Consider the following 22,095-nt stretch of genomic DNA (forward strand, 5'->3'; position numbering starts at 1 on the left):
TTTGTCTCACTGGCTGCCGTGGACGATCAGGGAGGCGGGAAAATGTAGTCCATCGTCTCCTGGAATAAAAAATTAGAGTTTGATTAGAGAGGGAAGGGGGTAGACATTTAGCCATTTTATCCATATATGAGCTTTTCAGAAATCCACAAAGCCCTTTTCTTTTCAAAAGAAAAAAAAAGTGCTGTAATTGACATTTAGTATTATATTAGTTTTAGGTGTACAACACAGTGATTTGATATACGTATGTATTTCAAAGTGATCGACATAATCAATTTAGTTGACATCCACCACTACACAAAGGTACAACTTTCTTTCTTGTGATGAGAATTTTTTAAAATTCATAGTTAGCATGAGAAATTTGCTTGTTTATTTTTGGCTGTGCTGGGTCTTCCTTGCTGCACGTGGGCTTTCTCTAGCTGTAGGGAGTGCCTTCTCTAGGCTACTCTCTAGCTGTGGTACGTGGGCTTCTCATGGCAGTGGCTCCTCTTCTTGCACGGGTTCTAGAGTGCAGCCTCAGTAGTTGTGGTGCACTGATTTAATTGCTCCACGGCATGTGGGATCTCCCCAGACCAGGGATCGAACCTGTGTCCCCTGCATTGGCAGCAGGATACTTAACCACTGGACCACCAGAGAAGTTCCATGAGAACTTTTAAGATCGGCTCTCCTCACAACTTTCAAACATACAACACAGTATTTTTAACTCCAGTCAGCATGCTGTATGTGACAACCCAGAACTTATTTATCTAATAAATGGAAGCATGCACCTTTTGATCACCTTCACCCGTTTCTCCCCCATGTGTCCTTTTTTTGTGTCACAACTAGGAAATGGACCCCAGAATCCTGAGAGCGGGTAGGGTGCACTCTCAAATGTGGAGCCCACGGGATCCAATGTAGGTGGCAACAGGTCACCAGCTTAGACTGTGTGCGGGTAACATGATTTATGGTCCACGGTTTGTTGAACTTATCAGGAAGAGGCTGATCCACCAATAGGCAACTGGACACCTGTGACTACAGGGTAATTTGGATACATGCAGAGGCCCTTTGGCCTCGCAAATACCCCTCTCCACTCCCCACCCCCCCCCCAAGGGCTTGATGACTTCTCAAAATCCTTGATTCCTTTCATTTAAGGCCTTTCGTTTGTCCTGCAACTATGACAGAGCAGGATAATTCATTAATACTTACCAGTTACTAACACTTCAATACAAATAAGTTTAATCTATTAAAGGAACTTAAGAGATCTGTTGGTGAGACCTTCTCATCTTCCAGACCAGAACACTAAAAGTCAGAGGGATTGAGTGAGTTTCCTAAAGTCATACATGTGGCGGCAGGGCTGGATCTGAGCAGGTGGGGGGCCATCACTGGGTGTCTGCTATGGCAGGAACCCCCATTAGAGGTGGGAAGACTGGAGGAAGGAGATCTGGGGCAGCAGACGCACTTGTATGAATTGAATTTATCTATATCCTGCCTCTTCCCCATGATGCTTGAGGTACTTGGAAATCCGGGCTGTGGGTAGCTCTTACTTGACTGTATGGCTCTTTTCTTCCTGCCATCCTTGCTCGAGCAATGCAAAGCACAAACGAACAACAATGTTCTGGGACCTGTGCTTCTGTCAGCCACATAAACGGGGAACACAGATGAGGCTGAAGATTCCTCTCGTTCTAAGTGACGGCCCTCCTCCTTGAGTCCTCACAATCTGCCCCGACCCCAGGTCGCTCGCACACCTGTGGAGGGGCACAGACACAGACAACAGGACTCATGAGGAATCTTTAGGATTCTTCAGGGATGGTCTTTTTTTCAACTTGCAGAGGAAAAAAATTAAGCACATGGATAGTTTCCTTCTACTTCAATTTCTTTTTTTTTTCTACTTCAATTTCTTGCATATGTTTTTCTTAACCTTACTGCTATAGTGTGTCCATATTAGAATGTCTAATTTCACACCAGATTCCACATTTTGCTATTTCAGGAGTCTTTGCTGACATGCAGCCTGAAAGTTCAGAAATCAAGTTGTATGGGTTTGAATCCCAGCTCCACCGTTTACCTGCTGCATGAACTCAGGAGATTTCTTGATAGCTCTGAGCCTCAGTTTCCTCCTCTGTCAAATGGTTCTGACCACCTGAGGACTGTTGAGATAATGACTGTTAAAAGGGCTGCCTTACCACAGTGCCTGGTAAATATAAACCGTCAATGTGCTTCAGCTATAATTGTGATTTCAGTTTCTTTTTTTTTTTTTTTTTTTTTTTTTAGACACAACATTTTATTAATTTTAGCTGTACAACATAATATTTGCAATATATATATTGTAAAATGATCACAGTAATTTTAGTTAACATCCATCATCACAGTTCCAATTTTTTTCTTGTGATAAGAACTTTTCAGAGCTACTCTTTTAGCAACTTTCTTTCTTTTTTTTTTTTTTTAGGGCTGATCAACATTTAATGACTTTCTGTTTGGCTGACTATTATCCATTGCTGATTCAGAGACTAGTTAAAAGTCTTTATCTCCCACTGATTTTTCTTTTTTTTTTTTTTTTAATATTATTTTATTAGTTGGAGGCCAATCATTTTACAACATTTCAGTGGGTCTTGTCATACATTGACATGAATCAGCCATATAGTTACACGTATTCCCCATCCCGATCCCCCCATGATTTCAGTTTACCTTTGCAACATTTTATGACTTTAATACATCACGCTTTTAATATACCATCAGCAACATATCAGTGTTTCAGCCCTTCTAGATGCTCTTCCTTCTGAACAGTTTTGAGAACAATTGTTCTAAAAATTTCTTACATTGCACACATGCTACCTTCACCACCCTCACCCTCTCTTATTATCGTCTTCAGAATTATTCCATTTTTGACTTAACCTTATCTTATGTAACTCACCTCATTCTAGCTAAGTCAGTGTATGATGAGTGTTTCCTTTCACCCTCACACACATGACACATCATCCCATCAGCCTAAGGACAATGTTGGACTCACATATGGATTTTTGGACTTCCTGGAATTGTTATCCACAGTACTTATCAAGGGGCGACAGATTGTTAGATTGTTACCTTTGTAGCCCTGGGAGTTTTCTTGGAATTCTTCACCAGTCTGTATGCATGATTTGAAATTCCATTTCTGTCTCATTGCTCTAGATGTTTAAGTTTCTTGTAATTTTTTGAAATTTCTTCTGTGGAGTTTCCTGTGGAACCTGCAGCAGGATAGAACCTCCCTCAACCTCCAGTGCCTGGTACCCAAATGTGCTACTTCTCCCCACATTGTTAAATGCATAGAGTTATAACAGTAAAATTACCCTGGCAAACACCCATTTGAAGGTGGTAGCATTGAGGTAAAGTGTTAAGGAAAACTTATTCATACTACCAGGCTTGACTATTTTTTCTTCTCTGAAAAAGGGACAAGGTCTATTGTCAACAAAGAGAATGTATATCCCGCTTTCGGATGTCAAGTTGTGACAATTAGAATCCCTTTTAACTAATTTCTTCCCCTAATCCTTTTTCTTTCTTGTTCAAAAAATTGTTGTGTGTTTTATGAGAAGGCCTGAGACTTCTACAATACGTGGTTGTAAATGAACAGCTTGTCATTGTACTGAATTTATAATTTCGTACTATTTGAAAAGGCCCTTTTCTTTTCCCACACCGAAATGACCTCTGAAATAAGATGGGCAGCTCTTGTTTTAAAACTGTCTCCCGCAGACTTGATTCTTTGTACACATGAATTTGTCTCCATCGGACTCTGGGGGCATCTCCACTTCACTGCACTGGGACTTCCGGATTAGCTCTTGTCGGTGGCAAATCTTTGCTTACTGAGGTGGATTGAATTTGGGGGAATAACCCAAAGCCTTTTCTCAGCGCATCCTGATGACTCAGTGTGGAGATCAACCTGGATCGGGACCATATGACTTGGGGTCAAAATCAAATAAGGCCTGTTTGTAGAGTCATGAGGCCGAGTGGCTTCCGTATGCAGCCCTGAAGGTGTCTCTTGAGGGGATGCTCAGAGGACACTGAAGGTCTCATGCAGTTAGTGGATGCCTTGCTGGCTCCCTTGGGTGTCAGCAAAAGTGATGAACAGAAGACACCGTGGAACTGGATCCCTGCTTCTTCTACTTGCTGGTGTCTGTGAGTCCAGGCAGCCTGTGTCACCATAAAGCCCCATCTCTCATCTGTGGAATGGGAACCATCATGTTCTCCTCCAGTGTGGTTTTTAGGATTAAATTTAGTGCTGAAAGTAAAATACTTCATCTAGTGTGTGGGTGTCAGTTCCTCCTCTCACTCTTCCCCTTCCTTATCTTAAAGGAGGCCCAGGGTTCAAAGATGCCATTTCAGGAACATTTGCCCCAAACTCGCTCATATTTCTTAAAAGACCACACCCACATGTCAAGAGACGCTGTGTGCTGAGTTCCTTCTACCTGAAGCGATGTGTTGTATGGGGTGAAGAACAGCCCGTGGAGGAGATAACCCAACCACCTCCTAAGAAAAGTTTCCAGCAGCCCCCAGAGAGACAGCTCTCCAGAGCTTCTCCGCTTCCCACCCCCGGCCTGGGGAGCCCCCTGCCCTGCCTGCCCAGGCTGAAAGAGCGAAGGGTGGGATTCCCGAGTAATTAAAGGGAATTTGGAAGACTGGGATGTCGCGGAATGTTAGATCAGTAGCTAGAACAGCATGTGGTGTTCTTTAGGCAGGCTTCATTGAATCCATACAAAAAAAGAAAGAGGGGCTGCCTGCCGTCTGCTCATTTATCAAACAGCGAAGCTCGACTCTCACTGCTTCACAAAAGTGTTTGACTGTTTGCTGAGCCTTGCTCCAGAAATTAAAAGCTGAACAGCCTTAGCGGAGCTGAACCAACCCTGCATTTTGAGACTCCAACTAAATTGTGTTGGGCTTTCAGATTCCGGGGCCAGTTGATTATTTGGTGAAAGGAAAGGAGAATAATTTGTAATTTTCAGCCCATAAGAAACACTTAAAAAAAAAAAAGCAAACTCCCTTCCCCACAGGTTTTTGTTGCGGCTGGAGGGAGGAGGTGCTGTCGGCAACAGCTTTCTTTGCTCAGAGTGGGAAAAGTCTTGACCTCCAGTGGGGCAGAGAGCGATGTGCTGCAGCGGGGCCTCCGCCCATCCCCCACCCCCCACTGCTAACAGACTTCCTCTCCTCTTCCTGCTTTATTTGAAAGGACCTTTCTCTCTTTTTGGAGAAGAGGATTTGGCCGTCAGATATTTTTAGAGAAAAAGCATTTTCACAAACGGAACTAAAGATGCTAATAGTGCGGCTATATGGCTTTGGATACTGTTGTTTAGTCACTGAGCCATGTCCGATTCTTTTGTGACCCCCCCCACCCCCAACAGACTGTAGCCCTGCTAGGCTTCTCTGTCCATGGGATTTCCCAGGCAAGAATACTAGAGTGGGTTGTCACTTCCTTCTCCAGGGGATCTTCCCGACCCAAGGAGAGAGCCTGCTTCTCCTGCATTGGCAGACGGATTCTTTACCACTGAGCCAAGATACCACAAAAGCCTGAAAACTGGGTTAACTGAGAATCCTCTGAAGATCTATCAAAATATGGAAAGATACAGTGCTACCTCTGCCAATGAAGAGAATGTGCTAGAAAAGGATGATGGCTCGTGGAAGACATCATGAGGGAGGCAGAGATGTTTTAGCAGAGGTGACCCTCCCCAGCACCTCTTCACCTGTCCAGCCAGTGAAATTCCACTGAGGTGGATCCTCTAGCCTCCAGGTTCCTCCTCCTCCTGGCTGACAAACCTCTAGGTCACTCTCTAACTTCTCGGACCCTGCTATAAGCCTGAAAGACAGGTCGAAGAAGTGTTATTATCCTCATCTGATAGATGAAAAAACCTGATGTTCAAATGGAAGAAAGAGACATAGGTCATTTTTTTTTTTTTAGCTCTTCAATTTAGCACATTTTTAAAAAGTGGGGTATAGCAGAAACTAAAGTAATTTTACTTGATCAAAAAAAAAAAAGTGGTAATATCCTTCAATACTTCATGGGATGAGGAGAGGAGGAAGATGAGAGATGAGCCAGAATGAAGGAAGGAACTGGTGGGTTTGGACTTGTCTGGAGGCTTCACTGAGAAGTAGTTAAGGTGAGGTGTGCCTGGCAGCAGGGGCAAAAGGAGACAGTTACAGCAACCCAGGTGTGAGATCATGGCTGGTAAAGATGGAGATACAGGTTATGTTGACGACAGAGGGAGAGTGGAACTTGGTCCCAGGCTGGAAGCAGTAGGTGCAGCAGTTTGGAGACAGAAGAGCGCTTACCTGGTCAGGGAATCAGGAAAGTTGTGATGGAGGCATACGGTGTATGTGGGGTAGTGGGTTTGAGGGCACAGTGGTGAGGAGGAAGAGACAGGTGCAGGTGGAATATACTGAGGTACGGAGCCCAAAAGCTGTGAAGCAGTCAGAGAACTCAACTACATGCAGTAGGCTGATCTGGATGGAGCATGGGGCTCATGACAGGTAGTTTAAAGAGAAACGATGGCAGGAAAAGGTGGTACTGCACAGGGGGGTTGAGCTCCTGGTGAAGGAGCCTATGGCCACAGAGAATTGTCGGAGTCCACTGAGTAGACAGGTATTGACCGGCGTTGTCCCCCGCAGGTAAATTCACTTCAGTTCACTTCAGTTGCTCAGTTGTATCCAACTCTTTGTGACCCCATGGACTGCAGCATGCCAGGCTTCCCTGTCCATCACCAATTCCTGGAGCTTGCTCAAACTTAATTAAGTCCACTGACTCGGTGGTGCCACCCAACTATCTCATCCTCTGTCGTCCCCTTCTCCTCCTGCCTTCAGTCTTGCCCAGCATCAGGGTCTTTTCCAGTGAGTCAGTTCTTCACATCAGGTGGCCCAAGGATTGGAGTTTCAGCTTCAACATCAGTCCTTCCAATGAATATTCAGGACTAATTTCCTTTACGATTGACCGGTTGGATCTCCTTGCTGTCCAAGGGACTCTCAAGAGTCTTTTCCAACACCACAGTTCAAAAGCATCAATTATTCAGCATTTAGCTTACTTTATGGTCCAACTCTCACATCCATACATGACTACTGGAAAAACCATAGATTTGACTACATGGACCTTTGTGAGCAAAGTAATGTCTCTGCTTTTTAATATGCTGTCTAGGTTAGTCATAGCTTTTCTCCCAAGGAGTAAGCATCTTTTAATTTCATGGCTGCAGTCACCATCTGCAGTGATTTTGGAGCCCAAGAAAATAAAGTCTCTCACTGTTTCCATTGTTTCCCCATCTACTTGCCATGAAGTGATGGAACCGGATGCTATGATCTTAGCTTTTTGAATGTTGAGTTTTCAAGCCAGCTTTTTTCACTCTCCTCTTTCATTTTCTTTTTTTTTTTTTCCCTCTTTCATTTTCATCAAGAGGCTCTTTAGTTCTTCTTCACTTTCTGTCATAAGGGTGGTGTCATCTGCATATCTGAGGTTATTGATATTTCTCCTGACAATCTTGATTCCAGCTTGTGCTTCATTCAGTCCAGCATTTCATATGATGTACTCTGCATATAAGTTAAATAAACAGAGTGACAATATATAGTACTCCTGTATGTGACAATTGATGTACTCCTTTGCCCATTTGGAACCAGTCTGTTGGTCCATGTCCGGTTCTAACTGTTGCTTCTTGACCTTCACGTAGATTTCTAAGGAGACAGATAAGGTGGTCTGGTATTCCCATCACTTGAAGAATTTTCCACAGTTTGCTGTGATCCACACAGTCAAAGGCTTTGGCATAGTCAATAAAGCAGAAGTAGATGTTTTTCTTGAACTCTCTTGCTTTTTCTATGATCCAATGGATGTTGGCAATTTGATCTCTGGTTCCTCTGTCTTTTCTAAATCCAGCTTGAACATTTGAAAGTTCTCGGTTCATGGACTGTTGAACACTGGCTTGGAGAATTTTGAGCATTACTTTGCTAGTGTGTGAGATGAGTGCAATTGTGTGGTAGTTTGAACATTCTTTGGCATTGCCCTTCTTTGGGATTGGAATGAAAACTGACCTTTTCCAGTCCTGGGGCCACTGCTGAGTTTCCCAAATTTGCTGGCATATTGAGTGCAACATTTTAACAGCATCATCTTTTAGGATTTGAAATAGCTCAGCCTGAATTCCATCACCTCCACTAGCTTTGTTCATAGTGATGCTTCCTAAGACCCACTTGTCCACACTCCAGGTTGTCTAGCTCTAGGTGAGTGATCACACCATCCTGGTTACCTGGGCCATGAAGATCTTTTTTGTACAGTTCTTCTGTATATTCTTGCCATCTCTTCTTAATATCTTCTGCTTCTGTTAGGTCCATTATGTTTCTGTCCTTTTTTGTACCCATCTTTGCATGAAATTGTTCCCTTGGTATCTCTAATTTTCTTAAAGAGATCTCTAGTCTTTTTCCCATTCTATTGTTTTCCTCTATTTCTTTGCCTTGATCACTGAAGAAGGCTTTCTTATCTCTCCTTGCTATTCTTTGGAATTCTATACTCAGATGGGAATATCTTTCCTTTTCTCCTTTGCCTTTTGCTTCTCGTATTTTCTCAGCTATTCATAAGGCCTCCTCAGACACCCATTTGCCTTTCTGCTTTTCTATTTCTTGGGGATGGTATTGATCACTGCCTCCTGTACAATGTCATGAACCTCTGACCATAATCCAAATGCTCCTGGGGACCTGTTTAATCCAAATGGAAGGACTTTTTACTTTGTTAGTATTTTCATCAAGCAGAAGGAGTGTTTAGTCGCTGGATTTCCTCTCTACTGGCTGTGGGTAGATTCAACCCGGGAGGAGACCACAGTCTGCCTGCTGATGCCAGTCCTCTCCAAAGTTTCCCACCTTTCCCGCCTTTTAGGGGGCGGTGCTCTCAGATGGTGCTCATAGCAGAGGCCACCAGAACATTTCCAAGAGAGTCAGAGTTGGGGGGAACTGAAGAAAGAAACCTTCCTGGCAGTATAGATGGGAACAAGAAATCATTTCCTTCCTCCAACACACCTGCATGAACAAATGCAGGAATATGACATAAAAGAAAGACAAGATTCTGTGAAAAGAAGGCATGCGGGGCTTTGGGGCACTCTCATTCATCCAGAGGGAACCGTACTCTGTGGTTGAGTGTTGTACCAGACTAGGTGCGTTCACATCCCAGGTCTGCACCTTGTGAGCTGCGTGGCTTTGTGTGGGTTACTTAGCCTCTCCACGCTCCAGTTTACTCATCTGTACAGAGGAAATAGCAAAGGAACCTGGCTTGTAATGACTGACTGAGATAATATGTACAGAGTGATGGGCACAGTGCCTGAGCTACGACTTGCCTGTGTGCTTAACCAACTCACTTCCGTGTCCTACTGCTTCCCAGCTTACTAGGAAAAGAGAGGCAGGGGGCATCTAAGGGTTCATGAGTAGGGCCCCAGGGGAAGTGGGGGAGGCTCAGAGAAAGAGGAGCTCCTTGGGGCGACTGGGGAAAAAGATGGGTTTGGCATTCCAGACAGAGGAATCAGCATGTCCCTGAAGCTCAGGGAGCACATTGGGGAAAAGGCCAGATTTGAGGCTGGGAGCTGGGCTAGGGGAGGTCACAGAGGGCATGCTGGGCTAGCCTGTGGATGCTGGCATTTTCTCCAGTGTGGGTAGCGAGGAGGCGCCCACTGTTTTCTACAAGGAAATGAAGTGATCGCACTTGGCTTTTAGAAAGATCCTGCTGGTGGGGCAGCAAATGCGGAGACGGGGCAGCAATCCTGGAGACAGGGAAGCCAGTTAGGAAGTTGGGTCTGTGGTCCAGGTGAAAGATCACAGGAGCTGTAGCTGTAGCAGGGCCTCAAAAGAAGTGGCTGAAATCGACTGGATGTCTTGGGCAGAACCAACAGGAGAGGGGTTGTGCAGTGCTGGGGAGAGAGTGGTCTGTCCTGCTTCGCTAGGTGACTCAGCGAAGGGTGACGCTGATCTCAGTGATGGTGAAACTGTGTGTACTGTTGTTGTTGTTTAGTCCCTAAGTGATGTCTGATTCTTTTGCAACCCCATTGACTGTAGCCCACCAGACTCCTCTGTCCATGGGACTTCCCAGGTAAGAATACTGGAGTGGGTTGCCATTCTCTTCTCCAGGGGATCTTCCCGACCCAGAGATTGAACCTGCATTTCCTATATTGACAGGTAGATTCTTTACCACTGAGCCACCAGGGAAAAGTGAAAGTGAAAGTCACTCAGTTGTGTCCGAATCCTTGCAACCCCATGGAATTCTCCAGGCCAGAACACTAGAGTGGGTAGCCTTTCCCTTCTCCAGGGGATCTTCTCAACCCAGGGATCGAACCCAGATTTCACACAGTGCAGGCAGATTCTTTACCAGCTGAGCTACCTGGTAAGCCCAGGAATACTGGAATCAGTAGCCTATCCCTTCTCCAGGAAATCAACGTAGTACTCAAACCAGGGTCTCCTGCATTGCAGGCAGATTCTTTACCAGCTGATTCACCAGGGAAGCCCTCAATATCTACACATATTTCAAAAGGAGTAAATAAAACCCACTGGCTCTGGAGGAAATTATAAGTTAAATTGATTGTGAATTTATAGTTCCTGTTCCATGACTTGATAGTTCCTCAAGAACCTAATGCAAAAAATCACATACACAACTGGTTATACGTTTTCTTGCCACACAAAGGCAGGACAAGAACAGGGCCTCCTGAAGGCCTGTTCTCATTTCCCTATGCCTCCAGGCATGTCTCCGAACCAGAATCTAGGGGCCGAGAGCCAGGCACTGCTGTTTGCTTGTGGACATTATGTTACACACCATTTGGATAAACATTTAAAAAGATTTCACGATTCTGCCCATTCTCTTAAATCAAGTAAGAATCAAGCCTATCAGTCAAAAAAAACAAAAAACAAAAAAACTACATATTGTCTGTAGGGAGTGATCTATTTTTTCAAAAGAAAAACAACCAGTATAACATTCTTATAGATTTTTTATGCTTCCTTCAAGAATATCTTGAACTTCCTTGTCAATTCAGAATATTTCTAGGAAGAAAAATTCTTTTCTATTTCCCAAAAAGAGTTGATTTTGTATACAACGTATTATACAAAAATCTTTTATTCTCCCCACCATCCTGCTACCCTGACAAATATCCATTTTTATGTTTTCATTCCTATATTTGTACAAAAATTAACTACAACCCTAGCATAAAGTTTGATGCCTGCTGTTTCAGTTAACATTATGTCATAAGCATTTTCTGTGTCATAGCATAGATTTTGTTACCATAATATTCTTTTGGGTGGATATGCAATCATTTATTTAGCCAGTTCCCTGTCATTGTACATTTCCATTGTTTCCAGTTTTCCACTCTCATTATTTGCCCTGCACAGAGCTTTCCCTTATTTTAGCTTTTTTCCTTGAAATTAGTAGAATAAAAAGAATGAATATTTTGATATTTATTGGTAAAAATGCTTCTCAGAAGGCTTGTTCTAATAACCAATGTCATCAGCAATCTATGAGCTTTTTAGTTCTACCACACCCTTGACAGGACTCGGTATCATTGTTTTCAAATTGTCTGCTAATATCAGAGCATTTTTAAACACGGCATCTTACTGTTGTGCCCATTGCATAGAAAAATTTCCCAGACTGAAAAATAAAAAATCTCTGCTTTTCCTAAGCAACTGATATGCATTTATCTTATGGGTGGGCTTCCATGGTGGCTCAGCGGTAACGAATCCACCTACCAATAAAGGAGACCTGAGTTCGATCCCTGAGTCAGGAAGACCCCTTGAAGGAGGGCATGGTAGCCCACTCCAGTTTTCTTGCCTGGGAAATTCGATGGACAGAGGAGCCTGGCAGACTATAGTCCATGAAATAAAAAAAGAGTCAAACCTGTAGCTACTAAACAACAACATCTTATGTATACTGGACTAACTAACTTGACTGTATCTACTTTCTTTGCTTGAGTACATAGAAAACTCAGAACCCAGATCACAGCCCACTTTTAACTAATGTGAAGAACATGTGCATCTGTCTTTATCCTCCCTATACTTTTCTCTCCATCTCTGCTGGCATGTCTATAGCTGCTCTGTATTGTACCCTAGGAACAGCTGCTTCACATCTTGGCTCTGAAACCAGTCATGTGGTGAAGGTCTGGAGGGCATCCTGGGCCAGAGTTAATATAAGTGACCCAAGGAGATGAGGCCACCAAACCTTGGTGTGGTCTTAGGCTGCATGAGAAACAAAGTGTCATGGGGTCAAACCATGCTTAGTGCTACATTTCCCTGGGTGGCAAAAATTGAGATATAGTTGGGCAAACTCGGGGGAATGGTGAGGGAGAAAGAAGCCAGGTGTGCTACAGTCCTTGGGGTCCCAAGGAGTCAGATTGATTTGGCGACTGAACAACAACAAAAATAGTTTATTTATAATACTGTGTTAGTATTAGGTGTCCAGTAAAGTGATTCAGATATGTTTGTGTATATATATATATATATATATATATATATATATATAATATGTATTTTCAGATTATTCTCCATTATAGTTTATTCAATTCATTTCAGTTCAGTCCCTCAGTCATGTCCTACTCTTTGCATCCACTGACTGCAGCATGCCAGGCTTGCCTGTCCATCGCCAACTCCTGAAGCTTGCTCAAACTCATCTCCATTGAGTCGGTGAAGCCATCCAATCATCTCATCCTCTGTCGTCCCCTTCTCCTCCCACCTTCAATCTTTCCCAGAATCAGAGTCTTTTCAAATGAGTCAGTTCTTTGATTCAGGTGGTCAAAGTATTGGAGCTTCAGCATCAGTTCTTCCAATGAATATTCAGGACTGATTTCCTCTAGAACTGATTGGTTGGATCTCCTTGCAGTCCAAGGGACTCTCAAGAGTCTTCTCCAACACCACACTTCTCCAACTTCTCCAACACCACATACAAATCCAACTTCTCCAACACCACAGTTCACAGTTATAGTTTATTATAAGATATTAAATAAAGTTTCTTGTGTTATACAGTAAATCCTTGCTATTTAGCTATTTTATGTATGATACTACACATCTGTTCATCCCATATTCCTAATTTATGCCTCCCCATTCCAAACCATACATTTGTTTTCAATCTTAGTTTCTGTAATGTAAATAAGTTCATTTGTACTGTTTTCAGATTCCACTTATAGGTAATATCATATGATATTGTATAACATTTGTCTTTGATTCACTTCATTTAGTACAATAATCTCTAAGTCCATCCATGTTGTTGCACATGGCAGTATTTCATTCTTTTTCATAACTGAGTAATATCCCATTGTATATACACTATATCTTCTTAAATCAATCATCTGTGTCAATCATCTGTGGGTGGGTGCTTGTGTTGTTTCCGTGTCTTTGCTAATGTAAATACTGCTGCTATGAACATTGAAGTGCGTGTATCTTTTTGAATCAGGGGTTTCATATTTTGGGAATGTATGGGTCACAACAATTTGAGAGAGATGTAGACAAAGTGAGAAGCTCACATCCTTGGTTTACAGGAGTTGAGATTAAAGAAACCAGGGATGTGTTGTCTCAAAAGTGACACCCTTAAAGAATTCAGAGAATTACTGCATCGCTTTGTTCTGTATCATCACTACAAGATAACCTCTTAGAAGCCCTTTTTCTTACTTCCAAAAGTGGTATCATGATGTTATCTTATTAGATTCTCTAACTATCCTTGTGAGGATTTCAGCTTTTATCATCCCTTTTCAAATAAAGAATTGCTGTGCCATCCATTCTCTACCCTGGAGACAGCAGCTTCCTGATATACAGAAATAATCAACCTTCATGCTGTCTATTCCAGATTTTCAATTTCTCTCTAATTTCTCCACTTCTTTCCACCCTGCTGATGCCGATTCAGTTGGGGCCACCAAGATCTATCCCTCTGATGAGGGAAGAACTACAGAAGACCCCGAGTCCTCAGATGCTGGGAGGAGGAGACTAAGGCACCGAGAGGTTAGATAGTGAGTCCAGGTTCACATAGGACCACAGTAAATGTTTGTTGAATGAATGAGCAAATCAATCAATGAGTGAATCAATGTAGGTGGAAGAGGGTGTGAGTGGACCAACAGACATGAATGAAAAGATGCTCATAGTTCATGCCCTGCTAGTGGAAAACCAGCAACATCTCTCATGAAGGACAGTGTGCAGACTTGCTCTCTCTGACCATGCTTGCCTGCACGATATTGTATTAGAAGGGAAAATGAAAGTGTTAGTTGCTCAATCTTGTCCGACTCTTTGGAATTTTCCAAGCAAGAATTTCAGTATTCTTGCCAAGAGAATTCCATGGACAGAGGAGTCTGGCAGGTTGCAGTCCATGGGGTCACAAAGAGTCAGGTATGACTGAGTAACTAACACTTTCACTTTCAAGCAAGAATACTGGAATGGGTTGCCATTCCCTTCTCCAGGAGATCTTCCTGACCCAGAGATCGAACCTGGGCCTCCTGCATTACAGGCAGATTCTTTACCGCTGAGCCAGCCAGGAAGGGAGTTAAAAGAATGTGGCTAGACTTAAAAGCCCCTGGAAATGAAACAGAATGAATGAACCATCAAGATAATCACTGGTAATAATGAATAATGTTTATTGTTCACTTACTAAGTGCCAGGCACTCTTGCAAATTATTTATATGTTTATGTTTTAGATTTTCACAAAGATTTTCTGTGGGGTTATTATCATTTCAATTTTATAAATGAGGAAGCTGAGTTATTTGAATGTTAAATAACTTGCCAGAGGGCCCTAGATAACAAATGGCTGAGCTCTGATCTATTCCAGGCAATCTAACTCCAAAATCTTTGCTCAGAACCCCTTCACAATCCTGCCTGTTCACAAACGTCATTGCTCTAAACACCAAGAAAGATGCGAATTGGTTGTGTTTTCACCTTGGCAGATGGCCCCTCCTCCTAGATTTCTGGCAAATCCTTGTAGTTGTCCTAGGCAGCAGCAATTTGCATTGTCCACTAGGCAAATGAGCAAAGGAGGTTCTCCAGACTCCCGGAGTTGGGCTTCATGCCTTCATTCAACAAACACAGATTGAGCTCTCTTTGCCTGTGGCCTGAGCAGGTCCCTGCCCTCAAGGAGCTTGTACTCAAGTGGAAGGAGATGTAAGATAAGTACTCAGAGGATAAGAGCTCAAGACAACTTCAGAGAGTTCAAAATGAGAGAAAAGAGGAAAGCAGGGTCTCATGATGGGGGTGGAAGGTGTCTGCTTGTGTTACTCTGCAACTGCTGGGCAGAGACGGCATAGGCAGAAGGACCTGGTCCAGAGGCCCGAATGTTGTAGGAGAAGGAGCTAATATTGTGAGGATCTGGGTAAAATGGGGTATTCAAGGCAAGAAGAATCTCAAGAAATGGGGAATCTCAAGGCACAAGCTGGAATCAAGATTGCCAGGAGAAATATCAATAACCTCATATACACAGATGACACCACCCGTATGGCAGAAAGCAAAGAAGAACTAAAGAGCCTCTTGATGAAAGTGAAAGAGGAGAGTGAAAAAAGCTGGCTTGAAAAACCATTCAGAAAACTAAGATCATGGCATCTGGTCTCATCACTTCATGGCAAATAGAAGGGGAAACAGTGGAAACAGTGAGAGACTTTATTTTCTTAGGCTCCAAAATCACTGCAGATGGTGACTGCAGCCATGAAATTAAAAGATGCTTACTCCTTGGAAGAAAAGCTATGACCAACCTAGAGAGCATATTAAAAAGTAGAGACATTACTTTGCCCACAAAGGTCCATGTAGTCAAATCTATGGTTTTTCTAGTAGTCATGTATGGATGTGAGAATTAAACTATAAAGAAAGTTGAGCACTGAAGAATTGATGCTTTTGAACTGTGGTGTTGGAGAAGACTCTTGAGAGTTCCTTGGATTGCAAGGAGATCCAACCAGTCCATCATAAAGGAAATCAGCCCTGAATATTCATTGGAAGTACTGATGCTGAAGCTGAAACCACAATACTTTGACCACCTGATGTGAAGAACTGACTCATTCGAAAAGACCCTGGTTCTGGGAAAGATTGAAGGTGGGAGGAGAAGGGGATGACAGAGGATGAGATTGTTGGATGGCATCACCAACTCGATGGACCTGAGTTTGAGTAAGCTTCAGGAGTTGGTGATGGACAGGGAAGCCTGGCTTGCTGCAGTCCATGATATTGCAGAGAGTCAGACATGACTAAGAGACTGAACTGAACTGGGTGAAATTGTATTCCAGCCAGAAGGAACTGCAGTACCAGGGCCCCCAATGGGGAGAAAGCCTGCCATGTTTCAGAAATAAGGGGGAAAAAAAGAAATTCAGTGTGACTGGGATCCAGTGAGAGTCAGAAGAGAGGAAGGCCAGGAGGTAAACCCAAGCTACAGAGGCTGAGGTGGGGGTTGGTTCAGGTGCATTGGAAGCCATCCTTGGAGGGCTGTAAACAGTGGAGAGACAGACTCAGAGTCAATGTGTACACTGCCTTCGTTGTGAGCAGGAAGGGAAGCCCAGAGCAGCCAAGTGAGACCCTCTCAGGGTCCAGAGCCCCTGCATCACTCAGGTGGTCTCTTCCTGACCCCCCCGACACCTGTGGTCTTCTCAGGGGGCCTGTCAGACTCCCTCATTGCAACCCAGGGTCCACGTTTTCCTCCAGCCCAGGGTCCACGTTTTTCTCTGTTCTTTAGATTGCTGTTTGTAAACCCCATCACTGTACTCCCAGCCTTTTCCAATGGGTAACTGATTCTTGTGTTGACTTGCAGATCATAAGGCAGCAGTTTCCTCAGTTAACCACCAGGAGACTCGGGACCCGCGGACAGTCAAAGTAAGTACCGACGGCCTTTCCACCTGCAGAGCGCGCGTCCATGGGCCTCCAGAGACCCAAACTCCGGGCCTCTCATCCTGAGCTCAGTCTGGGGAGAAGTCTGTGCCTGGTGGGAGTGGCCCCCTCTCCCAGGAGCCCTAACAGAGATGCTGTCCAAAGACCAGCTGCTTTAAGGAATCCGACTTGATGCCACCCTGCCTGTAGGTGTTTATGTGAAGTAGTTTTAGCATCTTCTAAAAGAGCACCTTGTGGTCTTTTGACCAGTTTCCAGGTTACTTGGATTGTTTTGACCAGCAAACTCTGTACTCTCACAGAATCCAGTCAGCCAGAGAAGCAACACATACCAATCCCTGCAAGGGAGATGGGCCAAAAGATGCTGTGGTGCCCAGGCATCCTGCTTCCCAGTCACCCATCCTGTCAACCAACCCTCCAATATTTGCTTCTCATTTTTTGCTGTCAGATAATGGTGCTAAGTGCTGGGGACACATGAGCAGACAGGTCCCTGCATTCCTGGATGGAGCAAATATTCTCCAGGGGAAGACACATATACAAAAATATCATTAGATTGTGAAGGGGGTTGCCCTAGGGAATAACAAAAGGGTGGCCTGGTCTAGAAAGGGTAGCCTAGGAAGGCCTTACTAAGGAGGTGACCCGAGGAGTGATAAGGCTGTGCAGACGTCTGTCTCCCAGGTGAGAGTCAATGGGAAGGGAATCTCTGCCTATCCTAACCAGGCTTCACGAAAATCTAGATTTATAAAGGCTCATTTCAAAGGGTATTTCAAAATACTATTGGAAGTGACTAGGTGTTCCGTGAAGAAGGTCTGTTGACCATGAAAGTTTGGTAAGCTCTGAACTAAACAGGTTCCTTTATGCAGGATTTGTCAGAACCTTTATTATGCTAATTATACCTGGTGACTCCCGTAGGTATCATGCAGCATTTCTAAACACTTTGACCATGTTGGGTGGCAGATCAACACACACTGACTTTTAAAATAATGAAACTTTTTATTAAAACACAACAACCACATATAGGACTTGTAAGACTTGTCACTTAAAGTGCTTCAGAAGCAGCGTTTCCAATATTGTCCCCCTCATCCCAGCCCCCAGCTATCCCTGGGCAGCACATTCCTACCCTCCGAGGGTAGGTTTAACTTTGGAGCCAAGTTGGATAAACAATGTGGAAAGTAGATGATCAAACTAGGGAAACCCTTTTTAGTAAAGGTCTGAAAATCAAATGAGACTAATTTTTTTTTGAATGTGGCTCAGAAGTTCTGGGGGCAATTTTCAAAGAGAAAAATTTTGAACAAGGGGTATTTTGGAATAAATTTCTAATAATTTTTCAGGGTGACTCCTCTGAAGAACAAATTTCATTCATACTGAAGAATTCAAGTATTTGTTTAAAATGAGTTTTCAGCCCTGGTAAGAGTATGGAGTAGAAAACCCAGATTCTTTCTTTCTTGTTTGCTGGTGAGCACGTGGTTGGCACACAAGGGCAATTCAATCTACAGATAAGTGGATGGTTGGAAGGCTATTGAATGAATGGAAAGGAATTATTTTTTTCTCCAGCCCATGGTCTTTTTAGCATCACTGGCTCCAATACATTGCTGCACATTTCTGAGATAAAAGAGTTTAAGTAGATAGTAATGATAGATACATGGTAAAATAGGCAATAAAAATAGTAAAGATAGAAGAGAAAATTTTCCCATCCTACATAAACTTGGAGAAAGTTTCATTCTGTCTACATGTAAGAGCCTGCTTTTGTTTTATGTTTTCTTTTTCTTTGACCTAGAGGTTGGCAAATGGGGCAATATCTTTAAAACTTCAGTTTCATTGTATCCCCTCCATATGCATCCTCCAAGGTTGGTCACACCTCCAACCAACTGAAAGGTAATAAGAAGCTCTAGTCTCCAACAGGGCACTTGGCCTTATAGAGACAGTCATGTCTGACTCTTTGCAATCCTATAGACTATAACCTACCAGGCTCTTCTGTCCTTGGGATTCTCTAGGGAGGAATACTGAGTAGGTTGCCATGCCCTCCTCCAGGGTATCTTCCCAACCCAGGGATCAAACCCGAGTCTCCTGTGGCTCCTGCATTGCAGGCAGATTCCTTACCACTGAGCCACCAGGGAAGCCCCTTATAGCGAAGATCCCTCAGCAAATTTACCTGGACAGACTAAATGGGTGGGGGGTGGTGTGCTGGTGGAGAGTGTGTTGACCTGAAATAAAAAACTTACAGACCTGAAATAAAAACTTGGGAAGTGATCAGAGCACTAGCGTCACTAGCTTCACTACAGTTGGCAATTCTAGCAGTGTACTCTGAAAAATCAAGAAGTGGTCTGATCTTAATACGCTATTACCATCCTGAGCTTAAGAAAGAATAAGGGTGGACTTTGTAAAGTTAGGGAGGCGTGTCATAACTACCTTCCCACCTGGAAGGGCTCCCAGAGCAAACGGAACTCCCCCACCCCACCCACCAAAGGAGTGCCTTCCAGGTGGAAAGGCAGTTATGACAGTTGGCAAGTAGAAGGCACAGAAGATAGAAATCAGCTCAACATAAGGAAGAACTTTCTGGTCACTATACTGACCTAAAATGAACTGGCCTGCCTTTGGAGGGTCCGAGTTCTTCATCCCAGCAGGCATTCAGATAGAGGCGGGATGCCCACTCAGCAGAAGTATCACAGAATGGTATCCGGAGTGGAGGGGGCTTTGGGGGGTGGGGGAAGGTTACCTGTTTGCTCAGCTCTCCCCTCCCCGGGAAGGCTGTCCCAGAACTCACAGTGTTTTCTCCTTTGGTTATTTCCTGGCTATCACCACCAAGTCGCTACTAGTAGAAAAGAGTAGTTAACACATTATACAGCACTTCTGAAATCGAGGTCCAGAATTACTTACATTAATATTGTCATGTGATTGCACAAAATGACCCTGGACCTGCTAAATGAGAATCTCTGGGGGTGGGACCTGGGAGTCTGTATTTTAATATGTTTTCTAGGTGATTCTTCTCATTAGTAAAGTTTGAGAATCACTGGCTTAGTGGTGAAAAGCACCTTTAGAGGTTCAAATCCTGCCTCTACTGCTTACTCACTGGATAATCTTGGATGTCTTAAGTTCTCTGGGTCTTAGTTTCCTAGTCTGTAATATGGGGATATTAATCAGTTCCAGCCTCCCAGGGGTTTTGTGAGATGAAATCAGGTAATGTGTGTAAAGCACTTAGCACCTTGTTAGCGAGTGCATTACAAATAGAAGATAACGATAGTCTCATCGAGCCAGGACTGTCCTGCAGGGCCACACCCAGCAGGCTTGTGGATCCCAGAGGGATGTGCACGAAAATTGTCTGTGGTTTGTCTCAGTGCTGATTCCAGGGCCCCAGCCCCTGTTCTGGGAAGGGGCCTTAGAATCTGTATTTTTATTATGTTCCATAAGAGGGTCTGACAAACATCAAGTTTGTAACTGTGTTTCCTTAGTGCAGCACAGTGGCTCTCTGGTCAGACCGACCCACTTCCTCCCCTAAACAGCTGTATGGCCTTGAGCAAATTACTTAAGCTTTCTTGCCTCCAATTCTCATCTGTAGAAAGGTTATAATAATCTCCACTTCATAGCATTATTTTACAAATAACTGTAGGGAAAGCATTTGCCAAAGTGCCTAGCACACCATGAGTGCTGGATAGATCGTCGCTAAAATCCAAGCAAAATGCAGCCTCATTAGTGTTAATTGAAAACATTACTATTATTAAGCCCTTCCTGAGTTAATAAGAGGCTCTGGTCTTTGTTTTCCATTCAGTGTCAACTGAAACACTGAATTTATCTTTTTAGATACAGTTGTTTAAGACTGCTATTTATTGATTAAGAAAAACATAGGCCAAATGAATTTTTGTTGTTGGTACAGTTGGCAGCCATGAACACCCTCGTCTTCTTGGGTCTTTGCAGAGGGGGACATTCAGACGCTGTGCCTCTGATACAAGAGATTAAGTACAAATGGAAATTTTTTCATCCCACTTTCTGCTTTGCAAAGTATTTGACTTAACATTGTCTGTAGGAGGCAATTCTGGTTATTTTTACCTGTCTGATTGACGGCTGGCAACATGGAACTTTGTTTTAATTCTAGATTTCTAAGATGTTGAGCCTGACAAGGAAGTTAACTGTTTTAGTTCAGGGAGGATGGGTCCAAGCCATCATTGGCCTTGGGCTCCAGTGGCTTAAGATCCCCCAGTTGATAAGGGTACACGTGGGTTTCTCTCTCTCTCTTTTTTTACGGCCCAGGTACCATTACTATGGCATCGCAGTGAAGGAAAGCTCCCAATATTATGATGTGATGTATTCCAAGAAAGGAGCTGCCTGGGTGAGCGAGACAGGCAAGAAAGAAGTGAGCAAGCAGACAGTGGCGTATTCACCCCGGTCCAAACTTGGAACACTGCTGCCAGAATTTCCGAATGTCAAAGATCTAAATCTACCGGCCAGTCTGCCAGAGGAGAAGGTGAGCACACCTGCAGGACTGCTGGAGTGGGTGGGTTCTCTCTCTCTCTCACAAACACACCACACTCACACACACCACACACACGCACCACACACACACACCACACTCACACACATCACACACACCACACACCACACTCTCACACACCACACACACGCACCACACACATACACCACACTCTCACACACCACACACATGCACCACACACATACACCACACTCTCACACACCACACCCACACACACCACACACATACACACCACACACACCACACTCACACACACCACACACACACCACACACACATACACCACACTCACACACACCACACACATGCACCACACACATACACACCACACACACCACACTCACACACACCACACACATACCACACACATACACCACACACACACCACACTCACACACACCACACCTACACACATCACACACACACCACACACACACCACACCCACACCACACACACACCACACTCTCACATACCACACTCACACACACCACACTCTCACACACCACACACACCACACTCACACTCACCACACACACCATGCTCTCACACACCACACCCGCACACACCACACACATACACCACAATCACACACACCACACCCACACACACCACACATACACCACACTCACACACACTACATACACCACGCTCTCACACACCACACCCACACACACCACACTCTCACACCACACACACACACACCACACACACACACATCACACCCACACCACACTCACACACACCACACTCACACACCACACACACCACGCTCTCACACACCACACCCGCACACACCACACACACACACATCACACCCACACCACACTCACACACACCACACTCACACACCA

At 44.0% G+C, this 22,095-nt stretch overlaps 1 protein-coding gene and 1 non-coding gene across 3 annotated transcripts in view; one reads left to right on the top strand and one right to left on the bottom strand.

The window, feature by feature from the left end:
* The window catches only part of RFX4 (regulatory factor X4), a 155,578-nt gene that overhangs the window by 63,452 nt on the left and 70,031 nt on the right, over positions 1-22,095 (top strand). Inside the window, exons 5-6 of one of the 2 annotated variants that reach the window (XM_065938421.1) lie at positions 16,685-16,746; positions 21,004-21,217. In XM_065938421.1, the coding sequence (XP_065794493.1) occupies positions 16,685-16,746; positions 21,004-21,217 (276 nt within the window). Of the gene's footprint in view, positions 1-16,684; positions 16,747-19,336; positions 19,432-21,003; positions 21,218-22,095 lie in introns of those variants that run through there. The other variant, XM_065938422.1, reaches the window with a different exon arrangement.
* Positions 14,373-14,443, bottom strand: TRNAY-GUA (transfer RNA tyrosine (anticodon GUA)). Its single transcript has one exon. It is a non-coding gene; the product is annotated as a tRNA-Tyr (tRNA).

This window comes from Muntiacus reevesi, chromosome 1 (genome assembly GCF_963930625.1).
Source record: "Muntiacus reevesi chromosome 1, mMunRee1.1, whole genome shotgun sequence".
In the NCBI taxonomy this organism is placed as follows: domain Eukaryota; kingdom Metazoa; phylum Chordata; class Mammalia; order Artiodactyla; family Cervidae; genus Muntiacus; species Muntiacus reevesi.